Raw genomic sequence first — 26320 nt, 5'->3', positions numbered from 1 at the left:
GCCGACTTGCATCCCGGCAGCACCCGGCCACGGATCAACACTCCTTATGCGGTCATCTGGATCGTTCTGTGGCATTGCTTGTCAATAACAAATGTGAGCTCAAGCAGAATCAAAGGTTATGTTTTTTCAGAGTCCAGCTGGAATGATGTTGCTGGATGTGTTGTTATAACTTCAGATACCTGCCCAGGTGGACTTGCTGCTGCTATTCAGATGCCGCTTTGAGGAAATCGCTTCTTGAATTTGGTTGTGAATGTGATTTTTCTCCATTCCGGGCAAATTAGATGTTATTAATTGAGGAGTGGTGGTGTTTGCTGGTGCTTATAGCAGTGTGTATGATCTCAAGAAGTGTTGGAGCGCTTGGTCATGGTGCCACTGCTAGCAGCATTCCCCCAGGAACGTTGGGCTGACCCTGGAGAGGTGTTCCAATGATCCCCCTCCAGAGTGAGCAGAGCAGTTACCGTTCTCGCTCTTAAGCAGGTTTACTGAGTTTGATCAAGCATCATAGACAGCCTGAACAAGGAACGCTTGCATTGCTATTCTGCCCAGGTAATCCTGCACCGTGATACTGTATGTCTTTCCACCTTGTCCGCACTCCCTGCTGCCTTAGTCCCACTGTCACATGGATAAAACCGGTGGTTTTGCAAGCATGTTGTGCAATTTTTGCCACCAAGATCAAAGCTGCAAATGAGAGTTTTGTAGTCTACCCGCCGGTGTGATTTTGACTTTATAAATGGTGATCATGACTACACTGGCCCACAGATTGCCCGAAAGAGGCCCTACTTACAGTTTTTGTAGCAGGGTGCGATTTTGGGATTTTCATTTATCGGATTTTTAATCACATCGGATGAAATCTGTACCTGATTTCATCCCTATCCCATAATTAGAGGAAAGAACAAAATTTCAACCAAGCCTGGTCCTGAAAACTGTGTATTTTGGCCACCTGTTACAGAACCTCACTTTGAGCCCATTTTGTGTACGACTAGCGGTGTAAGGTCTGAAGCTCCTACATGGGTTCAGGTTGGAGTTTTTTGGATCTTTTAGGACCACAATATATCATGAATATGTTCAGTATTGTTAATTGAACAAAAAGCAAGCTGGAGTTTGTTGTGTAACAACCCGCAGTATGCTTCTGTGAGGTGCCGTGCATCACTCTCTCTATCTATATTTACCGGTACATCCAATGCAAGAATCGATCTGACAAGCAAATTTTTTAAAAAATGTATGCGGCGTTTGGAACCCACCACCAACCCCGAGAGCCGTGCGACGTTGTAGGGACGTGATGTGAAAAGCTCTCCGTGATGAAACGGACAATTTATGTCTACAGTGTATGACACTAAAATGTCACAGTAGCCCAGTTTTTGAAAAGCCATTTCATTTTTCACTGCTATGTGGGACTTTCAGGAATGGTCTCCTCTCATTCCACAAGTTCCATCACTGATACACATCCCATCCAATAATCTCTGGCCTTCCGTGACCTCAGGCAGTGGATGCAATTATCTGACATCTAATGCCCAACGAACTGCGCAAAGAAACTGCTTTTAGACACGCCGAGCCCCGCACTATTCCGCAGACACCCCATGGATTTCACTTTGTCCATTTCATTCGGAATTGGATTGAAAATATGACATCACTGTGGGTCAGAGGGCACAAATGGAATAGTGTAATAGCAATAAAGGGGAAAAAATGCTTGATGCCTTGGCAAACCTGCTGGAAAAAAAAGGACACTGGAAGGTTGGAGACTTGAATTCATATCATTTGGCATTAATTGCAGATATGTGTCACAGTGTGCACTATGAAGAAATCTGACGGGGTTTGTTCCCTTTCTGGTTGTGTTTTCAGATATTTCCCTTTTCAAGAGAAAATCTCATTGTATATTTAGGATATTTTAAATTTGGGTTCAATCCAAGACCCCCGTACACCATGTTCAAATGTTATTCTTGCAGTTTTTTTGAAATAAAGAGACCCAATGTAAAATAACATATCAAAGCAATATGCAGTACATTATTTATATTTTTGCCCAAACTGGAATCTGGTATACGGTCCACTCGGGGTGTCATCCATTATACTTTGGGCACAATAGAACATCACGGTATACAAAATAAGCTAAAACCTCCTTGTGCTGCACATCCCTTTCAACCTGTCTTGACGGGTGTTTCGCGGGTGCGCTCGTTTTGTTTCATGATTGTTTTCTCCCCTCCTGATGTGGCAGAGAAGCATTAGAATTATCAGTGAAAACAGCATGTGGCTGGGATACATCCTGCAGTAATAAAACCAATATTGCTAGATAATTATCATGAATTTTTACAATATGACCGCTGCTTTTTTTTCCCTGGAGGGGAAACCATCAAGCGTTTGTAGATGAATTCATTTTTATTAGGCCACAATAAAATACTGCATCGGGGTGTTAGCTGCAACAATAACCCCCCCGGCTTTATGGTCAGGGGAAACGGCAATAAAAAGTCTATGGTTGCATACCAATGTAATGGGCAACATCATGCAGCGTATAGTATGTCGTCACATTGTTTGCTTTTTATGTGTTGAATATAATTCATGTCCAGAGCAGTAAAATAACCTGTTAATCCTTAAATTTAGGGTAATCTGCCAAGCGTTTTACTGAATTATTAAGTGCGTTTACTACCACTATCAACTGAAAATCACAACGTTATCTTTAGATTTTTGTTTATTGTATATTTGGTGGTTAAGTATCAACATTAGTTTAAAAAAAATATTTGTTTTCTACAAAAAGTACAGAGCATACCGGTACATAAGACTTTGGTGGCAAGCTGGGTAAAACATTTTATTTTAAACCATCCCCCCTGCATCTGTCACCTAATTTCGCTTTTCGTGACTCAGAAAGTCGCCTGAGAGCTAACAACATCCAAGTTGTTGCATAGCCAGCTAACTCGAGGGCTATGGCACCCATTCAGCATGTTTGGGATACTCCGGATCAAGCTATATGACGGCGTGTTCCGGTACTACCATCCAACCATTGTCTTCTGCTGATCCGGTGGAATGCGCCCAGAAAACCACATCAGGGAGGCATACTAACATGATGCCCGAGCCTCCTCAACTGAGTGCTCTTGACGAAGAGGAGCAGCGACTTGACTGGGCTTCCCACCCTATTTCTAAAGGAAAGTCTGCTCCATAGCGGAGCAAACTCATCTGGGAGACAAAGTCTCTTCAAGGCATCCTGGGTCATCCCCAGGGCCTCCTGCTGGTGGGACATGCCCGAAACACCTCACCAGGAAGGCGTCCGGAGATATCCTAATAAGATACCTGAGCCACCTCATCTGGCTCCTCTCAACATGCAGGAGAAGCGGCTCGACTCTGAGCCACTCCCGGATAACCGACCTTCTCACCTTATCTCTCAGGGAGAACCCGGTCACCCTGCGGAGAAAACTCCTTTTGGTCACTTGTATTTTGGATCTCGTTCTTTCGGTCACTACCCAGAGCTTGTGACCATAGTTGAGGGTAGGAATGTAGACGACTGGTAAATTGAGAGATTCACCTTTTGGTTCAGCTCCTTCTTCAACACGACAGACCGATGCAAAGTCTGCGTCACAGCAGATCCTGCAACGATCCGCCTGTCGATCTCCCGCTCCGTCCTGAACTCACTCGTGTACAAGACCTCAAGATACTTAAATTCCTCTACTTGGGGCAAGATCTCATCCCAAACACAGAGAGGACACTCCACTCTTTTCCAACTGCGGACCATTGTTTCAGATTTGGAGGTGATGATCTTCGGAAGGGCTAATTTGACCATTTTACTACTTTTTTTTCACAATAGGAGGAGCAGCAATTTCAGCGAGACCAATGTCAGTTTACTTTCGATGAATTCCTTCGTCTTTTTGCAGCCTGTCACAATGAGCTATGACTGAGTAGTAGCGAATGTCCCTACCACACAGAGGTCTGTATCAGGAAGTCATAAATTCTTCGCTGCCTTCTGTTTGTTTACACCTCCCGTTTCCCGCCAAACAAACTATAGATTTCCCCTGAGAGGGCTATGTCATTCCCTCATGCTTTATGGCCAGAACCAGATGGGAACAGTCACAACACAATTTTTAAAACGGCATGTTTGCACAAAGGTGAGTAGCCTTGTTGAAATGACAAATAGACGATGGTCAAAACTAGCATGTACATCATGATGGTTATTTTTGTGAGGCACCTTTTTTAAAATTTCATTTTAATCCATTTTTTGTTTCGGGTTAAATGTAGTCATAGAATGGATTATTCGGATACGAGTCAATATCACGTTAAAGTGGTTTTGGTTTCCTTATGAAAATCACTCTGGCAAAATGAAAATACAGCAGAATAACAAGAACACTCTTATTATATTAGATTTGTTTGCATTTTAATTATATACAGTTTGCAAATATTGGTTTGGTTGCAACCTTATGCTCCAAGATCAGCGATCACTTCCCTCCAAGAACGTCCTGTTTGAAGCCTTACAATGGAGAGGTTTCATTTGACAATAAAGTTGTACTTGACTTGATCTATTTTACAATTTGTAAGCCACAAGTTTCAAACTGCAGTACTCAAAAGCGGCTCTCCTGCACATTTCGCTTCTCAACACATCTGATCGAAATGATCATCAGCAAGCTTCGTGAGACCTGATAACAATCCTAATCATTTGAGGCATGTGTATTTGCGGAGGGAAACATCTACAAACATACAGGATAAGGGGGCTCTCGAGGAGGTGACAATATCCTGAACTGCTCGCCAGCCAATCGCAGGGCAAGTAGAAAAACAAACGGTGTGAGTGAATGTGTTTCAATGACTGCATCAAATTATCGTGCGCATCCTCGGTCGCACTGCTGAAATTGTAATGGAAGTGGGAATAGTCTGGCATCCTGTTTGTCGATTAAAGTGGGGTGGAAATGAAGGCATGAGTGTGGAAATATAGTGTGCGCCAACCGTGACCGTGCGAGCTGAGAGAATGGGAGAGGTGCGTAATTGATCACGGGTGCGGTTTAGAACATTGCTCTGAAAGGTTGCGTGTTCAGTGTGCAGATCGTGCTCCCCTCCCATAGCCAAATAGCCTATTTTTTTGGGTGGGGGGGTGACTGGTATCGGGTACAATTTATGGAGTCATCTCGTGTGACATGATAAATGACAATTACGCCACAAAAGTTTTGTGCAACTCTTCAGGAGTATTACTACTTTGAATGTGAGTCCAATTCCAAAATGTGTGCCGTCAGGGATTATTGCATTTTTAAGTGCCTCTATACTTAAATTCAAATATGCCACAGTACATTTGTGATTTTTTTTAATTCAGATTTCAATGTGCATGTAAAATAATTAATTTCCTTATTCAGAAAAAAGATCCTGTTTTTTTTCTACATTCCAATTAAAAAAAATCATGCGCCTTTTTTACAGTGCCCATTCAACTCTTCACATTCATGAAAACATAAATTCAAGTATTTATCCCATCATGACACATACCTGTCACAAACACATTCTGACTGTATTTCCAACTGATTAACACCGGTTAAATCATGGCTTGAACCAGCGCTCTTTTGTGGAGGTGTGCACCTGCTATTTGGGGTTTTATACCCACGTGCCAGAATGTTTTATTAGTGTTGTTTCCTGCTCAGAGGGGCTGATGTATTTCACTGGTGAAGGACATGGCCCTGGCTGTTTATTTCCCATGATGAAATTGTCCACAGGTTCGTGTTGACTGTAAATAAAAAGTTCAATGAGCTTGGACCTCACCCCTTCCAGTGACTATCCCATCTACCCGTGTAATCATACCAGAACCTTTCAATTGTTTTCAATTGCATCAGTTGAAGGCCATTGCAATCTATTTTAATCTGTCTTAATACAACGAGTTAAAAATATCAAAGTTTAGCATCATTTTGTCATTAACTTCTAAATTAGCTTTGATGATGATGAATGTTAATATTATTATTTGTACAGGAGGAAAAATACACCTCATGAGAATGGGTTGCACAGTTTTAGAAGGTGTCCACTTGGGGGAGTAAGAGTGGAGCAAAATGGATGAACCCAGCAGAGGTAGAGATGTCGAAGCATTTGGTTTGACCGGCAATTCATGATTTGCTTTTACTTGACTGTGACGGTGATGAATCCAATGCAAGCCAAGTTAAACAGCCTGTTTGAAAGTCAGCACTTGAGCAATTAAGTGCTGACTCTGCCATGCATTGCTGAGTGTGCTGTAAATGTGACTCTCATACAATAGAACCTCTTGACTTTCTGGTGATTCGTTCTCCAGTCTGATTTTCAGCTCATAAATGATTGATCAAAGTTACTTCTGTTGAAATGAGAATTAGATACCCCCGCCCCCCCACCACTCCCCAAAAGGTGTCTATAATGATGTGATAACTTTAGCTGGGATCTTTGTGGCTGTGCTGCTGACTTGGCCAGTGTTTATCAGTAAAGTCAGTGGGTCAGATAATTGAGTAAAAAGAGACAGATGGTTGCAGCATTTACTGCTGATTACATGGAGGTCATAAAATGCCTTCCAGTAGCTGGGGGTGTCAGGTCCAGGCCTATTAAACTGCCAGAATACGACACCAATGTAAATGCCCTGGCCACAAGGTAGAGGTATTAAAGTCAAAGAACTGGGTCTATTCTTCAGAGAACTAAACAAGGATATAAAGTCATTTCAATGCTTACTGTGTGCAATTCAACATCTATCTATCCATCTATCCATCTATCCATCCATCCATCCACCCACATATATATGGGGCAGGGGGGGGGCGTTCATGGGGGAACCAAACAAAAATCAGCTGCTTTATCTCGCTTGGTTTTCAAACTCATTGAAATACAAAGTTTTCTTGCATGTCAGTTTTGCATGCTTGATTGAAGACATTTTATCCATCCATCCATTTTTCCAATCCGCTCACAAGGGTCGCGGGCATGCTGGAGCCTATTCCAGCTGTCTTTGGGCACACATAGACAAACATCCATTCGCACTTCCAATCACTACTAGGGACAATTTAGACTGTTCCGTCAACGTGATGATTTTGGAATGTGGGAGGAAACCCGAGTACCCGGAGAAAACCCACGCAGGCATCCGGGCGGGGGGGGGGGGAATGCAAACTCCACATGTGAATGCCAGAGCCTGGGTTCAAGCTCATGACCTCTGCACAGTGAGGCCAACGCGGTAACCAGTTGACCATCGCGTATGAAAACCTATTCGATCGTAAGATGGCTGAAACTATTTTGTCGTTAACCCTTTCATGTACAGCGGTTACTACAGTGGACAGCCTATCTATCATGTTATCACATTACAGGGTGCATGAAAGGGTTAAAACAGGCACTTGCTCCCTACATAAAAAAACACCACTAGCCATGAAATTCATCCACTTATGTGACATCAGTTGTCTACTGTCTGATCTTCAAATCCATACTGTCACTCGGTGTGTGATGCAATGTGTTCCGCTTGACCGCCTTGTAATGAGGAAATGCCTTTCGTTATCGGTCCATTAGGAGGTGACCACACTGTCTGATGCCAAGAAGCCCCCCCCACCCCCCCCACCATCCGAATGTCAGCCTCATGCTACGTGACATGCTCACTGGCGTAAGAACATGCACCCGTCTGTATTATCCACCTCTGATAAGACTGTATAATCAAGTGCTGGAAATCGTTTAGATCGCCCACATTGTTCAGTTCCTGTCTGACCTGCCATCAGATGCAAAATGCTTCTAATCTTCATCCACTTTGCATTCACCACCATTAAAATCCCTAGCTAGCTCACTGCACTGGAAATTTATGAACACTGACTTTGCTCATTTGCTTTCTCTGATCCCAGTCATGTAACCCAGGCTGCATGCTAGTGTGAAGTGTACACCCGTCACTCTCTGCACATTTCTCGCGGCGTTGTTAGTTGTGGCAGAGTATCGTGGGTTGCATGCAAATACTTTTAGAGTGCACGCCTGATGGATAAATGTTTGTTGTGTCTGTTTGAACAGTGATGAACTCTTTTTCTTTCTTTCGCTCTCGATTGATACAGATCTCAGTGGCCCTGTGCTTACATCTGTTGGCTTGCTGTATGGAAAATGTCCCTCTGGTATTTTCATGTAAAACACACACACACAGCTTTCACTCTCCCTTAGTTTGTGGCAAGTCCTCTTCACACAGTGAAAGCAGAATGGTGGAAGTCAAATTTTCTTTTGTTTTAAACATGCCCACATAGGCTTGATTGTTAAAATATCAAGTAAACTTTTTTTAATCTTAACGTGGAAGAGCTGAGACAGATTTTATGTCAACATCACAACATTGTACTTTCTCCTTTGATGGAGGTGGGGGGAGAAAGCATCTGAAAAATACACAGCTGTGATTGGTCCAGAGCTCTGCCACTCGACCAGCAAATACTCTCCACTTCCTCTGTCCTCCTTTCCTGGTGCAGCCTGGGAAGAGGGAAGGGGATGAATGTGATCAGTGTGAGTCGCCGGAGCTCCCTCAGCCTGCTCCTTCTTACTTGTCCTTGACGGGACAATCGGGGACGAATAGCGAGTTAGTTTGCGTCGTCAGTTGCTGATGCAAGGGCTGAAGTGCTGATTTGTGCTGGGCATCTTGGAGTGCTCTGATGGGAGGCAGTGCCGGCTCCGGCTGGGACTGGGGATGTTGAGTGTGGGGAGGGAGGGCCTGTTTGAGCTGGGACAGCAGCTCCAGCAGCAGGGGGAGTACCAGGCCGCCCTGCATTGCTTTCTCAGCTGCCTGCTTGGACTGACCCACGTGCAGAGTTTCACCTCTCTGCCCAACTGCCTTCACCAGGTGAACAAGCTTCACATTGTTGTTGTCCCATAAATTGTTTTTGTTTGCATATTCCCCACGTGCATCACCCAAATCTGACGCCTGGTAAATGTGTGCGTCTGCGTTGAACGTGTACACGGTGCTTATTTAAAGAGCACCCTTCGAACTTAAAAGAAACTCGCTATTGTTAAAGGGATACCAATTCTTGCCATTGTATGGGATTCACAAGGCCCGCGAGGGATTTTTCTTTTGCCCGATAAGTCCATGAAGGAATGTCCCAGATGTCAAAACATAGTCCACTCCAGACCACGTGAACGGTAACGTGATGATGAGCAGACCGAGGATGCTTCGAGGCGATAACAAATCATTTGTTTGACAACTCATGACATCATCCAATGTTTTTAACCCTTGATCGTTCTTCTGTGCTTTTCAGATTGCAGAACTGTTCATCACTGAAAAGAACTGTATCCTGTTCAATTTAGCTCTCTTATGTTTATTAGCCCTCGAGAGATCATGTACAGAATTCAATACAAATGGAAGGGTTGGAAGGAGAGGGAGTCAATATCTGTTGACAGGTTCGTACCTTTGTCCTGCAATGATACGGTGTTTGTCTAAAGCTCATGCATTAGTGGTAAGAGGATTTGTAGGCTCTTATCTTGGCACAACAGAGCGGCAAAGTAAACTAATTAACTTGTAGGCTATCTGCACTTGACTAGCTTGCCCATTGCCATTTAACAGCCTCCATAAAGCTCAACGTTATACAGCATAGGGATAACAGAAGGTGTTTGGTGTCTGTGTATATTTTCCTCTCCCCTGTCACTGAGACACTGCAACTCTTAACTGGCCTGCTACATGAAGCGGTGGCTACCCCTCACTAACCATTGTTTAAATGGCGTCGTTTGTTCAGTGTCGCTTCAGCTCAAGCAATCGGCAGGACCCCAGCAGCATGAAACATTATCCCTTACCTAGTTGGACAGGGTTACATCCTCTGCCCTACAGTACATTACTACATTACGGCATCAATATTCATGTCTACGTGTTCAATTGTTGAATATTTAGTGGCCTTGTGTAACCACAAAAAAAAAAAAGATAAAGAATTGCGGAACCTAAAAGAGTTGATGATAGTCTTCCTCGGCATTGTTTTTGATTGTTGTTTTTCCAGTGGCCCTCTGCAAAACAAGGTCAAAGTTCCGTAGCGAGTAATGATGAAGCACAGAAAACAGTATTGACCGTCTCTTCTCAATTGTGCAAAAGCTGAATTTTCTCATCAAAGATTTGAGTCACATTTGCTGGTATACACTTAACAATGAGGGCACATTAACCGGTTAATGGAGGCCTACTGTTTGGTTATCAGTGCAGGGACCTTTGTCCCGGCCAGAAGCTGTTTTGCTTGTTGAGTGTTTCCTGATACGGTTCCTGGAAAGCATGTGGCAATGAAGAAGGACATCAGATAAAACCAGTGTTCCGTATTTCCTATAATTATGGTGTGATGAGGCAGAGGGAGGGGCCAACACACAGTATACGGTAATTACATCTCTTCGAGTCTCTTGCAGTGATACCCAGCGAATTATCCACTTTCACTTAAGTGGTCCAAAAAAAAATGAGCAAGGCATTATCTTTTTACATCTATCTTTGCCAGCAACCTATAGTGACAGACGGAACAATTAAATGGGCTTCCACCAGATGGCAGAAGGTAAAATTGACCTGTGTAGCCAGCTGTTGCCATTCATATAACTGCATAACTTTGTGTGAAACTAAACAGGCCTTCAGTATTCAGTATACAGTCATCAGTATCATGATTTCAGGAAATTTCTAAGTAAAGTGAGATAAGTGCATCATTTTCCTTTGGCAAGGTGCCATTAGCTCACGCAAACGATGTGCCTCGGCTCAATAAAGATTGGGAATGTTTGTTCTATAGAAACAAATGAAAAAAATATATATAGTGCACAATGTTAAACGAAGGTGCCATCGTTAGTGTAAGCGCTCAGTGATAGCACAACGCTTAAGTTGTGTGCAGTTCTTCTTGCTTCCATTGTTGTGATCCACTCAGGCTAAATATAGCGGGCACAGGAAGTGCCCTGACCTTCAATGATGGCCGCAACCCTCACCCTACCCCCAAACAGTCTAACGCCACTTATCAAATGTATTTTCCCCCTCTGCTCAAAGTCCAAATACTTCTGGATGTAACTATTTATGAGCAATGGAAAGTCACATGGCCGATGAACACTAAGCAATTATTTTTGCACGTGAGGGATGTGGTTGAAGTAGGTCATTTAGACAGTAGGGGCTGTGTTTATTTTTAAGCACGTGGTCTTTAAATTCACCTGACAATTATCACTAGTCTGTCATTTCACAGAGGGCCCAGTACAATGGAGTCTTTCTGACAACTTAAGAAGACCCTATTTTTGAAGGTGCTTTTAATAGAGGCTTTTGATGACAACAGTACCGGTACTCAGAAATAACTGACGTCTGGCCAAAAAAATCCAACATTCAAATGCGATGTAGTTAGTACTTTGTGGAATAATGACAGGACTCCGCATACTCGGTTTAAAAATGCATTTCAGGTGTTGCATTTGTCACAATATGGTAACATTGATTGACACCAGAACTCATCAACAACCTGTAGTGTTGTCAGCCGGTAGAGGTCATTCTCGTGATGAGCGGGGGGGGGGGGGGGGGGGGGGGGGGGGGAATGACACAAGAAACAGAGCTGAGCTGAGCAACAGGGCTGTTTTTAACTTCAACAACTGACTCGTCCCACTGGACAACTGAGTGATCCTTTACCCATATAAACAGATGGGAAGGCCCTCCAGTTCATTCAAGCTGAAAAAATGTTCTACGAGGTGGCGTTGATCGAGCTCACGGCTCTACACGGGAGCACAGGCAAGTTCAATATGACAATGTGTATTTGAGCTCTCAGGATAGAGACGCATTTATTGTCACCATAAATCGGGATACTTCACTATATCTGCTTTGAGATTGGAGAAAAGTATCTGAAGTCAAATGTAATCAACTCACAAAATAATTTAACCTGCAATGGATGGGGTTTTTTTGGGGGGGGGGCGGATTTTTTTTTTTTTGTTCGTCTGGTTTGCTGCTACAGAGTATGAACATTTATTTTATGATAAATAATATCCAACTTAACTGCCCTGTTAATAGTACAGGTATTCTTATGCAGCAACATAACACAGTTCCCAAAAGTCATTTGAATCTTGTGGTCAAAACTCAGATTGGAAAAGTGTTTTGACTATTTCAAAGGGAAGGAAGTATATTTGCTCGCTTAAATTTGAATTGGACTGGACGTCGTGTGCCTCGTGATAATGATGTAGCCTCCAACCATTGACGGTAATGTTCCAGTTTTTCTCAATTCTTTTGAATTTTTGTCATCTTGTTCTGTCCCACGTCATTTTGTCACATGTCCACATTTTCTTTGCTCGCATGAGTATAAAGAAGCCTTTAGCCTGCATACCTCTCATTACTTTGGCTGTTGCAGATAAGACTTGCCGGCAATCAAACTGAAATCACAACATAACACTCTTTATATTTTTTATGTCCTGGTGATAAGCAACTCAACATTAATATTTCACAATATAAAAATAGCTACCGTACTATGAGGAAATAAAAGAATAAGGATACTACTACTACAACTAGTACAAATAATCATGTCCCGCCCGCGGTGATGAGACTTTTTTTCCTCAGGTGAATCTTGACTTTTTCTAATAAAGGGAAATATGTGAAGCTTGAGATCACCCAATCATCAATGGCTTTCCAGAAATAGCTCATTGCAAGTGAAGATAAGCACTTACTCCTCCCTGCTTCGAAGGAGAAACGCGAATGAGAACTTGTGGCCAAAGACCGTAAGAAGACGACACTGTAATTCCTATCGTGTTGCATGTACGATTTTCCCTTGTATTAGGTAATTGCCTGATATTTGCATCTCAATTTCTTTTTAAAATCCGTATTATCTTTGTGCTAAGTAGTGCCGTCTTTTCCTTTCCATACCACAATGAGATGGTTTGTCAACAAATTACGCTGCAACCAAATAAAAGTGAAATATAGATCTTGCCCAGTTTCGAACAATCAATCTACCACAGATATTCAAACTTTCAATTTGGATTACCGGTACTGAAATTGTCAAGCGAAGTGGCAGAACAAGCCTCCAGAGTACACTTTGACTGTCCTATCCATACACAAAGATGATGTTCCCCTGTTGGCACGCACATGGTCTGTGAACACAAATATTTACTTCTGAGCAATGCACTTCGGATTTTGAGAAAGAAACTGGCTTTTGCAAAGGAACCGTGATGTTTTGCATGTTGAGTACAAATTGTTTTTGAGAGCTTACCGTGTTTCCAAATTTAAATTCTGATCTGAGAAATGCACCAAAGACGCCGGGAACAACTGCAATGATAAAAATTAAAAAAAAAAGGAAATATCTGGCAGCTATATCTTCATCTGAATTATTGTGAAAATTATCTTAACATAAAAAAAAAAAAAGTTGACCTTCTCAAGGCAACCGAAGGCCCTCTTTGACGTGACTCCGTGTTTGTTTACCTACTGGAAGTTGAGCCACTATCAGCAGTGCGCTGGTCATTCATCATATCTTTCTCTCAGATCTGCGTGTCTGCCTCCTTCTGCATTTGCTGCAGAAGTGCTGTGTATCGTACCCGAAGTGGAGGGGAAATATGGGCGGTCATATGACCTCATGACTTTCAATCGAAGCTGTGTGTCGCTTTGCTTCAGAATACTTCAATATCCCATTGATCACTAGCTCGCTTTTCTCAAATGGGCATTAACCGTATTAAACTCATGTACCCCCTACTTAACGTGTGAAGCGTGTCCACAGACTTTCTATTTGTTGTTTCACATTACACGGATGTGTGTCACAGCGTTCTAGTGGGTGTGGCGAGTGTGTTGTTTGATCCCCTTATCTGCTCTCTTCGACCCATATCTCTGCACTCTTGTCTCCAGTTCTCAGTTGTTGCTTTTCTGCCTTCTCAGAAGTACCAGATACTCCGATACTATTTTTTTTCTTTATTTTAAAGCCCGCATATCACTACTCGAGAGGACTTTGATAGCCTGAGTGTTTTGTTGGCAGTCTGATTGTGATCCCATGCCCTGTATTTGTGAAACAGGGCTCCAGGAGGAGCCTTCACTGGGCTCTGCAGGATGCGCGACCCAAGAGGAACTCTCGGAGCAAGCATCCCAGGCAGAAAACCTGGAGCGCCTGGCCCAGCTTTGCATCATGAGCAAACAGTAGGTAAAACTTCCACCGAGGAATAAAGATGCCATTCAATGTTCAGATGGACATAATTTGTTGATGGCTGTTGAACCACCAGAGGTTGTGATGCAGTTATGAGGTTGTCATGCAAGTCATTTGTTTTTGAAATAACAACCACAACTGTTCCATTCACTGTAACTCATTCAAGGCTATTTTTAAATTATTATTTAAAAAAATTAAGAATCCAGGCATTCAATTCCAGGTGATTGATATATTTTTCAAAAATGTTCATGTGGTAGGGTAAAGAATGCTCTGAAAATAGCTGCCACTGAATGAATTCTTTAAAAATGTCATTTTTTGTTTGGTTTTATAAAAACAGTTTACTTAAGCCATAACTGTAAAAACAACAACAACAACACAGCACTCTACGTCGGTAGGAGGAATACCACACAAGATCTGGTGTCTCGGTCTGTTCTTTTTGAGGACTTGGGCTAAGGAGTTGCCGCAGAGGTTTGGCTGCGGTGTTTCTGTTGTAGAAATGGAACGGTTGTTCAACTTCTGCAGTGTACCTCAGGGAATGAATGCCCTCGCGTAGCAATACAGTTGGACATGCAAAATTCCAATCATGAAATGAGTTATCTTAGAACGAATACCGCCTTAAAGCATCAATGCCGCCATCACTCTTTCAGCCATATCGTAGGGAAGTCTTTGTCGGTGTTCCTCGATCAGGTGTCCGCTACGGGCCGTTTAAAAGCCGGAAATTTGACACCCGGCCATTACTAATTGAAGGGAAGTGTGGCTTTGGAAAAGCGAGTCTGACATTCTGTCACGCTAAACAGAGCTTGCTCGACATGATTACGCAAGACGTGAGGGTGTGAGTGCGGCGCGTTGACGGGTCATATATGAGGAGACACGGCTGGTTGACCTGCATATTTTCTGCATCGTGTCGACCTGGATGAACACTAGAAGGATGGATGAGAGGCAAAAGCCCATAAAACAACCTGCAGGCAAGAATAAATCAATTTTGCACTTCCTCCCCAGGCAGCAACCTTCTCCCCGCATCTAATCCCAGCAGGTGCATTTTGAGGTTGGTCTCGGTGCTGCACCTCCGACTCTGAAACAGATATAACGTTCACATGACAACTAACACGAGTCAACCCAGTTGACCCACATCGGTCATGGTTTTCAATTTTCTCTTTGAAAACAGAAAACAAGCCGAGTCAAACCAGTCAGTTTGTTTCAGATCGATATTTCACATTTGGCAGCAGTTTAAATTGAAAAGAGATTTCAAAAGTCATATTCAGACACTCGGAACATTTTATTCAACCGCAAAAATGAAATCAAATTGAAATGAGTTCTACTGTGGTTTGCCATTTTGAATACAGTACGACATGAAGAATTGCATTCCATAAATCTGAGACACGCGTCAGATTTATTTCCCCCCCTTGCGTCCTGAAAATATTATGGGTGTGGTTTCAACGTGACCATCTTTTAGTCCACAAAGATTTTATGGCTGCTCTTGATATTGTGGGTGTCACATGTTTAATCCATGGCAAGCCTACATGTGATTAATTACTTTTTTTTTTAATACCCCATTATAGACCTCATCTTGCGCTAGAGTACAGTGGAAAGGTATGTCACTGCCCTTTTTTCATGCACCACTTATGATAACCTGTAACCTGACAACATAAACTATCCACTGTAGTAACCGCTGTCCCTGAAAGGTTAAATTGTTATTTTGTCAATATTTGATACATTCAGTTCTGATTTGGACTCCCTTCAGGCTGCAAAAATCCACCAGAGGGCCTTTGGTAACGACCACCCAATAACTGCCAGAAGCCTGGAGCTCATGGCCACAGTATATGCCGAGATTGGCAAAACGGAATATTCAGGTAGGTCGTACTTGTCTCGTTGAATGGGTTTGCCGACATTGTTGAGATTCTTTGGCAGCCGACTCAGCTACATGACAAAACAAGAAGGTGCGCTCATACATATGGCGTCTAACCATGTAAGATATGAGGATCTCTTTTTTCAAAATAAAACAAAGGGCATTTGTTGTGTACATTGTTTGGTTTTACTGTACTCTGGGTACTCCATGCATATTAGGTTCATTGAATTTTCTTCACCGAGCTGCAAGAACTACATGAACAGTCGAGATTTAGCCTTGATAGGTTGATTATTTTTAATGATCATACATTCGCTTATCATCAATGTTATTATTAATGTTATGTTCATATTGAGTGATTGATTGATTAATTATGCTTGCAAAGAAGAAAGCTTATGCCTGACATGATAAATTGATTATGCTTGCAAAGAACGCTTATGCCTGCAATCATTAATTGACTATGCCTGCAATGAAGAACGCTTCTGCTTTTAATAATCAAGCCTGCAGACATTTTACCCTATACCAGAAAAATACGGGAAAATAATCATGACTGCCCTTTTATTCTTTTGGGTACACATTTCCATTCGTTCAAGTTAACCTCTACAAGAACTAGTGGCGTTATCAATTGATCACATTAATCCTCACATACATCATGCAAATCATTCAACATTCATTGTTGACAATGCTTACAAATCATACCTGGTGTTCAGCTGAGGCAAGATTTAAGTTGGGGCAACCAAATTGAAGATTATTGTGACCTCATTTGACAATAGAACACGTTATTCTGCAGTCGATAAAATAATTATTGGTATTTGTTTGTATTTTAATTGAAGATTGTATCACAGTCAACATGCTCGGAAAAAAAAGTTTGCATGTTTAATGTTGTTTGACTTGCCTTTGAAGTAGCCTGCGGTTTGATACAATATTGGGAAGTAGTCATGTGTGACTATGGTTGTGTTGCAAGACTCCCTGGGTCAGCGTGTGTCTGCGCTCTCCAAACGCTTCGCTGCTGCCGAGTCAATCAGGGAAGCCGTCAACGGTTTTCCTCAGTTACATCCGGAGAAATACTCGGAGGTTCACCACAAAAATAACTTTTGCCATCAGCAGGAAGACAAAACGGAAAACAAGGTAGAGTCAGATCCACCTGCGCATGCACACACACACACACACGTGCGCGCACACACACACACACACACACACACACACACAATGTCATGAGTACAAGAACACACACACACTTGTTTGTTCTGAAGGGAGATAGTTCCTTTGCACTGTTGGTCACCGTATTACATGCATATTGAACTGCCTCATTGTAAAGCGTGTCAAAGTAATAATTTAGCCTGCATGTTTTTTTTCATTTAATTTCTTTTTTTTTTAAACATTCCAATTGCACTTTCAGTTCGTCAATGGAAGAATTCCCACATCCATCCTCAAGAAGCCAAGCCCCACTCACGGGTCAGTCACAGAAGCCCTCCAAAGCCGGAAAGGCGAGCGGAGGGTTCGATTCCGGGAGCCCGAGACTACGGTTCATGGTGAGAGAACAAGAAAACAATGTGACTGAAAGAAACTATGCTGCCATCTGGTGTATCTGTTTTACTCCCATCTAAACATTTTGTAGCCTGTCCAATAACGTCAACACATACCTTATATCCTACATTTCTAAATTCAATGAAATCCTCCAAGGTCGCATAAAAATTTTAATTTCAGTGGCGGTCAAGCATGATAATCATACAAGACGTGGGTTTTCTCCGGGTTTCCTCCCACATTCTTAAAACATGCATGGCAGGTTAATGGAACACTCTAAATTTTCCCTTGGTGTGCGCACATTCTTGTTCGTCTTATGTGCCCTGCGATTGTCTGGTAACCAGTTCAGGGTGTACCCCGGCTACTGCCACAAGACAGCTGGGATAGGCTCCAGCATGTCCCACGACTCTTGTGTGGAAAAGCAGATTAGAAAACGGATGGATGGATGGAGGGAAGATTGATGGTCAAAATGTGATCACGGAACAGATGTATTCCGGATCGTGTTTTCTAAATCCGAAAAAAGGTGCACCAAAATGAATTGCAGCGGCTCCACTGTATTTGATTACAGATACCATTTGCCATTTCGCCATGTACAAACTTCCCCCGTTCATCCATTGACAATAGAAGGTGCACGGGTTGCACCAAATAAGAGGACTTTGTACTGTCTGACTGCTATGACAAAATAAATAAATACATTCAATACGGATAGAGATAAGATAAGATAAGATAAGATAAGAAAACCTTTATTAGTCTCGCAATGGACAAAGTCCCAATTCACAGCAGCAAAGTTTCAGCTGTAACTGCAGAGCATCCCGAATGTTTCCTTCTTCCACCTGACACGCTGCTTTTCTGTCGGCTCCACAGACATTCCTTCCTGCCATTTCCTTTATCCTTTATTTGTCCCACACAGCCTCCAGCAGCAAGAATGTAGGTAGAAAGAAGAAAGAAGAAAAAACAAACAAATACAAAACGGATAAATTGCAGTGCTAGTACTTAGCACTTATTACTTATTATTACGCAGTGATGACACAGGTGGTAATAATAATAATAATAATAATAATAATAGTAAGTTTCACTTGATGCATACGCAAGTGTCAGCAGTACTGCATTTATTTATTGCTTTTTAAAATTTGGATGAACTAAGCAAGCATCGCAGGTGGGCTGGGTATCGAATCATTCACTTATTCCTGTCGTCACTATGTAAGAAATTGCTATTGCATAATTGCAATGTGCCAGATCAGCTGGCTTGCCTTCTGTGCAAAGCGTTGACCAAAGAAATTAAAAAGCATTACAGTTTGTATATTCTTTTAAGTTTATTACAATATTAACCCTTTCATGCACCCTGTTACCTGATAACATCATACGCTGTCCACAGTCATAACCGCTGACCCTGAGAGGGTTAATCCAAACAATGCATTTTATCTCCATCTGTGTTGTGACGTATTGCTCTAAATATATGATTCTTATAATTCATATATTTGGAGCAACCCTGATAAATGTTTCTCGTGCTGAAAATCAAACAATATCCCACAAACTGGAAAGATTTTTTTTTCCATACCAGCACAATGCATCATGGGCTATGTTTGATTTTCTAGTGAACCGTCGTTGTTCATTACTTTTCAAGAACACTGTGGGATAAATTCGGGCTAATACATCAGAGATAAGGAATCACGACACATTCGAACGGCACAACAAAATGATCAGCTCCTTATTTCAGGCATGTAGTGGAGCGGGAGTGATTGCAAACACGGATTTGTCCTATTCCACCTCTAACACTTATCACAGTGAGTGTGATACAATGCTGCAGTGTGAATGACACTTGACATTCAAAGTAGTTTAACCAGCAAGGACTAGTGTTTATTTTTGTCAAAATCATCTTCTTTATTTAATCTTGCGTGTGTCTGTTTGTGTGCGTGTGTCTGTGTGTGTCCGTGTAGCCTTTGTAGCCTATGAAACGACGCCTTCCCGCCCTCACCTGTTCCTGTTCACTTGCCTGTTCCTGATGATGTCCTTCGTGGGCGTGGCCATGTACTGCACAGGCCGGCGACATCCACAACGAGTGTGCGAGCAGCTGGAGGCCGCTCTGGCTGTTTACCTGCTTCACATGAAGCAGCTTGTTTGGGGTTGTTGGGTGTGGTTGACCATGCAGTTATGAAGACCAGTCACAGGACAGGACATCCTTTGTGGTGAGACATCCAGCTCCCACGTGTGCAAAGCTGTTGGATTTATTTGATATATAGCTTAAAGTCCATGAATGAGTACGCTGAATATTCAAAGACAACGCATCTGCACCATGCGCTTGTTTGACAATTTGGCAGACCAGTCTTTGCCATGTTGGGTGGGACAGTGCAGCCAACACAACACATTTAAATCATTAGTCACTAAACAGTGAGCACCAAACCCGCTGAATATTTGTTTTATATTTTTTTAAATCGTCCCATTGGATGGGACATCTATAGGAGTGGATGAGGTGTGGGGGAGGGCTGAGCGATCGGGGACATTTGGGTAGTCTCCAAGTGGCTCATGTCATGAATCCAATATGCAACGAGTGCACTTCATTTGAAGGCAATTAAAGGAGCTACGGCGGCCCGGTAGCCCAGTGGTTAGCACGTCGGCTTCACAGTGCAGAGGTACCGGGTTCGATTGCAGCTCCGGCCTCCCTGTGTGGAGTTTGCATGTTCTCCCCGGGCCTGCGTGGGTTTTCTCCGGGTGCTCCGGTTTCCTCCCGCATTCCAAAAACTTGCGTGGCAGGCTGATTGAACACTCTAAATTGTCCCTAGGTGTGAGTGTGAGTGTGAATGGTTGTTCGTTTCTGTGTGCCCTGCGATTGGCTGGCAACCGATTCAGGGTGTCCCCTGCCTACTGCCCGAAGACAGCTGGGATAGGCTCCAGCACGCCCCGCGATCCTAGTGCGGATCAAGCGGCTCGGAAGATGAATAAAGGAGCTGCTTTGTTTGGCCATGATTGAAGTCAGCTGTGACCACTCCCAGAGTGGCGCAGTACATCCTCTCGTAGTTCCGCCGGCCTTTATTCATCTGAGAAATTACCAACATCGGGTCTAACCTGCCTCCAAGTTACGCCACACGCCGCACAGGATTTCCACCAGTCGCTAAGATAGAGCCATCGGTCCTCACTAGTAAGACAATTCACCAATACTAGTAATGGGTTTTTTTTTCCCACTGCTAGTGCTCGTTTTTACTAAATTACTGTGCTGTACTAGCAACGCCAAACAGGAATCGTGTATTATGTAATATTAGTCTTCTGGATCCCACCCGTAGCACCAACATAACCCATCGTATTGTCTCAATAGAAGTATGTAGTTCTACTAGGATGTCAAAGTTGTTCTACCAATGTGCATTAATGTCACACATTAGTGGAAACAAATTACTATGAAATACGGACATTCTATGAGTGTGTTTATTTTTCTTATTAGTGAAGGCAAAGTGCATCCTAGTACATGGACCTTAAGCTGGATAACAAGGATATCGAATAAATGCTCAAATGTATTTTCATACCCGCACTGATGCTCATGTGTATGTGACGTATGCATGAACACCTCAATGGTGTCGCTCCGGCTTGTTGCTCCTATTCGTCCAATTTTGCACATTTACTCTCACATTTTCCTTGCCACACTTGATTCCGCAGCTGCCCTCTATTGTACGGATTGTATAATTGTATGATGCAAGTATTTATTTTTGTACAGTACATGATTTGTGTATAGATGACATGAAACTGAATGTGTCAGTAACAAATATCATAAGATTCTGCTTTATACTTGTCCTTTAATAAAGGTAAATAATATTCAATTGACTGGACACAAAGTGACAACACTCTCGCACAATCCAGTGCAAGTGCTACATCAGTGATGTCGTCTTTATAAAGACAATAATGCTCAATTTTGACACTGTTTTTGAGTTGTGTTTTGTAATATTGTAGCCACGACAATTGCAATTTTTAGATGCAGTACTTGTATGGGACCGCATTAGCTTGTGTAGGTGTCTTTCATGTGGCCTATAAGTGTATTTGGCAGCTGTTATTCGGGTGAAATGAGAAGGAGAAGGATATTGCTTTCCGTCTCATTGCAAGACCGGTAGACAATCCATCTGGAAAGCACATCTGATCAGACTTTGTATAAGGTTTCTCATTGTGGACGTTGGGCTATATATTTCATTCCAAAAGCAACAATCAGTTTTCATTTGCGGTGTCTGATCAATGTCAGGGTGAGTTACAGTTGGAGCATGTTCAACTTGTTAGGTGATTTTGAGGCAATACACAAACGACAAATGGAACCAGTTATGTGAGTCTCCTTTATCAAAGCACAACTCACACCGCCATACACATTTAAATTATAGGAGCACAACACACGGTGTACTTTTCGTTATGAGCAATAAAATATGTCTCCGTATTTACCAATGATGAGTAATTCTTAATGGACTTTATGGAGAGTGGATTATGTCAAGGCAATATTGAATATATAATAACTATATGGAAGCAAATAAGGGTTATTCTTGAAAAAAAAGGATCCCAAAATAAGACATTTGTTCACACATTAGCTTGGTAGCATTTCGCATTTGGTCACTTTGTATGAAGTGCCTTCACGAAGGGTTTTCTTGGTTCCTTCTCTTTTATGATTTCAGTTGTTTGGAATAAAACTCATCCAATGGTGGTCGTCTTTCTTGTGAGATGCATGCAGTCATTTTTCTGCTTCTTTTATGGCACACAGTATGACTGTTTAATGATGGCAATAAATAGTAGGGAGTAGCCTGAGATACGGTTTGACACCAGTTGCGAAAAGCATTTGGGGACAGACTGCAGAAGTACAGTTATTACTGTATTATTATTTTTTTAATAACTATCATTCAGTTCAGGAACATCACAAAAGCATGCCGTTTTATTACTTTTGCCACAGCATGCAGGATGAAGTGTGGACTTCGAATAACACGAGTCTCATTGATTGGCGTATAAAACGAGATATATGGTATGATCCATTTAAATCTAAAAGCAATTGTAATATTATTTTGCCATGCATTTTGTCTCATACACAAGGTTTTACAAAGACATGATCCGACCACGTGTCCAAGCCTTTAACACCTTTTTCTGAGTCTCAAACGGGGAGTGCATTTGCAACGCGTTGGTACGAGCTCGACGATCAGATTAAAAGAGAAACTAGTGGGTGAATGGACTCAATCAGGGAAGGATTAACAACAACCCGTGGATTTTCCTTCGCGGAAATTAATCAACTAGAGGACAAAGGTAAACCCTTCTATTCACTCTGCACAACGGGAGCAAAAGTCAACTGATATTTATTGTCAACAGAGGCAAACATTGGCGAGTCTCATGGCAATAAACTTGAAGTGTGTGTTTGTGTGTGTGTGCGCGCATCTTCTGCTTTCTAGATGAGGCCGGTTTTGAGGTCCGAGTTGCGGCGAGAGGAGCGTCCGAGCAGCAGATCCTTCTCGTGGATGAGGCTGTCCAGCAGGTCTTCTTGTCTGTAGTTGTGGTAAACCTTGAGAAAGGCCAGCACGGCGATGGCAAGCCAAGTGAGCCACGCAGCCCACAGGCCAAACTACGAGAGGGGCAGAAATGTGTTTTCATGGCGAGTGACAGAGGTTTTTTGTTGGCTCTTTGGGATGATGACAGGAGAACTCACCTGAGCTATTGCAAACTGATCATAGAAAGCAGAGTTGTCCAGGCCCAGTTCCAGGTCAGTGTCCTGCATGTCTTCACAGCTATGTAAAATAGGACACGTTACTGTCACAAAATAACATCATAGAACTAGAACACTCAGTAGCGGACACATCAACCTAGATGTCAGGATGACTAACGTGTCGTGTCTAGTGGTGACCTTTGGGACCTGGAAAATAAGCCTGAACAATTAATCAAATTCAAATGCACAGCGCAATGACAGAATGCAATTTTCAAATCGCAAAGGCTGCAATTTTGAAAAAAAAAAAAACCCAAAAAACTCTGCTTCTTTTCAATAAGTCAGAAGGATTTATTTATTTTGGTATTTATTTATTTATTTATTTATTAACGACGTGACAATTTCAGCATTAGTTAACATTAGCATGTGTGTTTATTTTTCATCGTTTGAAGTCATATCCTCTAACATTACATTTACACCGCAATGAAAAATCTGGTTGACCAACGAGTGACCAGCGTTGGTTTACATCAGGGATGCCCATTAGGTAGATCCTGATCTACCGGGAGATCTAAGACAGGTCCCAAGTAGATCCGAGGAGTGTCGAGAAGAAAAAAAACAAACAACCATTTGTTTGTCTTTGTACATGTTAGTAATATATTTTTTGTGTTAATATACACTGCACACTAATCATCTTATCAGTCTCATTTTCACAAAAAAAAAATATTTAAAAAATAAAATAAAGCAGGTAAATCTTAAATTTGTGTGTGTGTGTGCGTGCGCGCGCCGGTAAGGGTAGATCCCGTGAGGTTAGTTGATCGAAAAGTAGATCTTCGATCCAAAAAGTTTGGGCACCCCTGGTTTACATTATCAGTCAAGCGTGCTCGGAACTCTAGCTGATCCGACTTGGATCAAAACATAGCCTTTTGTCTCTTGTGTTTGTTTATTTTGTGGTTTGCAAAAAAAAAAAAGATGTGGTGGGTCATTCACCGACCTGCTGGGCATGGTGCCACCCTCGGTGATGGAGTCGCACCACAAATTGAATCCCACGCTGACCATGGTGCTCGACAGAAAGACGGTGAACACCACCAAGGAGCTTATCAGCAGGTTGAGGAAGGCATTGAAGATGGAGCTGCAGAAAAAAAATGGTGGGCAATTATTATCCATCCTCATTTGGGTCTCGGGTGCACTGGAGCCTGTTGCATAGTACAGATAGAACTAACCATTCAGAGTCGCATACATATCGATAGAAATTTTTGAATCTTCCACTATCCTGACATGCATGTTATTAAGCCAGAGTATGAGGAGTATTCACCATTTCACATACGTAATCGCAAACCTTTATGGAACTTTGGTGCCACCAGGCATCTAGGTGTGAGTTATTTGAGGAGCTTCACTAAAGTACTTAGTTGTACTTTGTGCCAAGGAACCATTTTGACGTGAGTTCAGGTGTTGAAAATAATTTAAAATAATTGTTTTGTGCCATCTTATGTCATCTTGCTCCATTATAAACCTTTTGGGGATGTCACTTGCAAATTTTTCACAATTTGCAGCGGGCCTTGGTCCTTGTAACAATAAGTCCCAGACAAGTTAAGGCATAAGCAAACGTGGTGGCTGTTTGGGTTTCCTAGCCATTAGAGACCAAAAAAATGATTATGTGTCATGTTTTTGTTGAGATTACATTTGTTTTTGTTCCCTCGTGTGCCTTTTTTGTTTCCACCTGTTCTCGTCATCTGAGTCGTTTGTGTTGAACCAATCAGCTCGCTGAACCCTTTGTGTCTTGTCCAGGTGTTTCTCGTTGTCCCGTCACTTTGCTTGTATTTAGTTCCGTGGGTTCTGTTAGTCTTGGTCAGATCATTGTGTGTGTGTCATGTTTTGCTTCTGTCATAGGTTTCTGTTGTTTGTTACTTTGGTTGTATACTTCGGTTAGTTATTTTTTTTCCAGTGTACTCCTGTTTTTGTTCAATACATTTTGTCCACCCTCCTCCTGCTTTTTGGGGTCCTCCAGCTACCATCATGCAATCCATGAAATTATCATTGTTATACTTATTATTATTATGATTATTTGCAACACATGAAATCCAACTATGCTTAGAGCCCTATTAAGGCGTGAGCTGGCAGTATGTGTTCCCTCCATTTTTCTAGCATGACAGATATTCTTCTGTGTTTCTGTTTGTGATGCTCAAAGTAGCATGCAATCGGGGCGTTGGATGTGGACGATGTTGAAATGAGAACATGGGCACGGCCAGTACTCACTCGTCATGTCCTTTGCACAAAAAGAACAGCAGCCTCCAGGCCTGCACTGCGGACAATATGAGGGAGGCTATCCCGACAAAAGCGATGAAGCTGCAGGAGGACTCTGCTCCCCACTCCTCCACGATGAAGCGCTGCTTCGATACCGTGATGTTCTCATTCTGCCACATCCCACGAGTGAACAGCAAACATTTGCCACCGAAGTCCTCCGTATTTTCGGACAGAGGCACCACGGCGATGAACCCAAACAGGAAGGCTAAAAAATAAAGAACGCACTGAGCGAAAATTAAATTATCGAGAGCCATTTTATCCGTCTCCCTCCTCAGTGCAGGGTCCTGCAGAGGTTGCGCATGCGCAGTAGGGGCAGGTGCCGCATCCAAAGACTCACAGCTCTGAAAACTAACGAGCACGGGAGGCCCTCAAGCCACATCGTTTCTAATACGTCTTGACAGTTACTTTTTACACCTGTTCTAAAAAATACTACTGTCATTGGCATGCCTGACATTAATAGAACTGTTTTTTTGGGGGGAGCGGCTCAGGGGTTATCAACATATACGCATGTATGCTTTATGACTTCACAACATGCGTCCCCGTTGGATTCTGAGAGGATGGTTGTTTTGCGAAATTAAAGCCACACGTTTTTATATGTATTTAATCTCTATAAAAAAAAATAACGAGACAACCAAATTCCAGGTCCAGCATGTCAAAAACATTCCTGTGTATGTGTGTATTTAGTTATTAAAATACAAAGCCATTCACTCAATGTTTGCGCAATGTAATATTTTTGTGTTTTTACATTGATGTTGACTGGACTTACATTATATAAGTCCATCGTTTATTTTTTAATTTAAAGACATTACTTCATATATCCAATCTTACTGCAACAAGCACCATTTATATGGTGTTGCTTCTCACTTCTCCTTTTACAACGCCAAGAGAGAATTTCATTGCAAAAAAAAAGCTTGTGCCTAAGGCGTTCAAAATGAATTAATTTAATGCGGGCTCCATAAAATATTTTCATAATCATGATTATAAATGTTCATGTTAGATTAATTTAATATATTTAAACATGTAAGCCAT

At 42.2% G+C, this 26320-nt stretch overlaps 3 protein-coding genes across 3 annotated transcripts in view; 2 read left to right on the top strand and 1 right to left on the bottom strand.

Moving 5' to 3' along the window:
• LOC127614637 (serine protease HTRA2, mitochondrial-like) overlaps nucleotides 1-26320 on the top strand; it is a 221440-nt gene that overhangs the window by 30879 nt on the left and 164241 nt on the right. The gene's annotated exons all lie outside the window — the stretch shown is intronic.
• Nucleotides 8348-21154, top strand: c14h14orf180 (chromosome 14 C14orf180 homolog). The gene is made up of 9 exons (XM_052085978.1): nucleotides 8348-8737; nucleotides 9150-9180; nucleotides 11513-11599; nucleotides 13852-13972; nucleotides 15539-15569; nucleotides 15721-15829; nucleotides 16787-16950; nucleotides 17222-17354; nucleotides 19284-21154. Exons 1-9 carry the CDS (start codon nucleotides 8585-8587, stop codon nucleotides 19499-19501), a joined length of 1047 nt encoding a protein of 348 aa, XP_051941938.1. The 5' UTR covers nucleotides 8348-8584; the 3' UTR covers nucleotides 19502-21154.
• Nucleotides 21640-25745, bottom strand: LOC127614645 (transmembrane protein 179). The gene is given in 5 exon segments (XM_052085980.1): nucleotides 21640-22912; nucleotides 22997-23075; nucleotides 23982-24119; nucleotides 25244-25695; nucleotides 25698-25745. Coding segments are annotated over 5 exon segments (891 nt in total). The 3' UTR covers nucleotides 21640-22738.

The sequence above is a fragment of the Hippocampus zosterae genome, chromosome 14 (assembly GCF_025434085.1).
Source record: "Hippocampus zosterae strain Florida chromosome 14, ASM2543408v3, whole genome shotgun sequence".
Classification (NCBI taxonomy): Eukaryota; Metazoa; Chordata; class Actinopteri; order Syngnathiformes; family Syngnathidae; genus Hippocampus; species Hippocampus zosterae.
The sequence above is the reverse complement of the archived record's forward strand: the minus strand, read 5'-3'. Positions and strand labels throughout refer to the sequence as shown.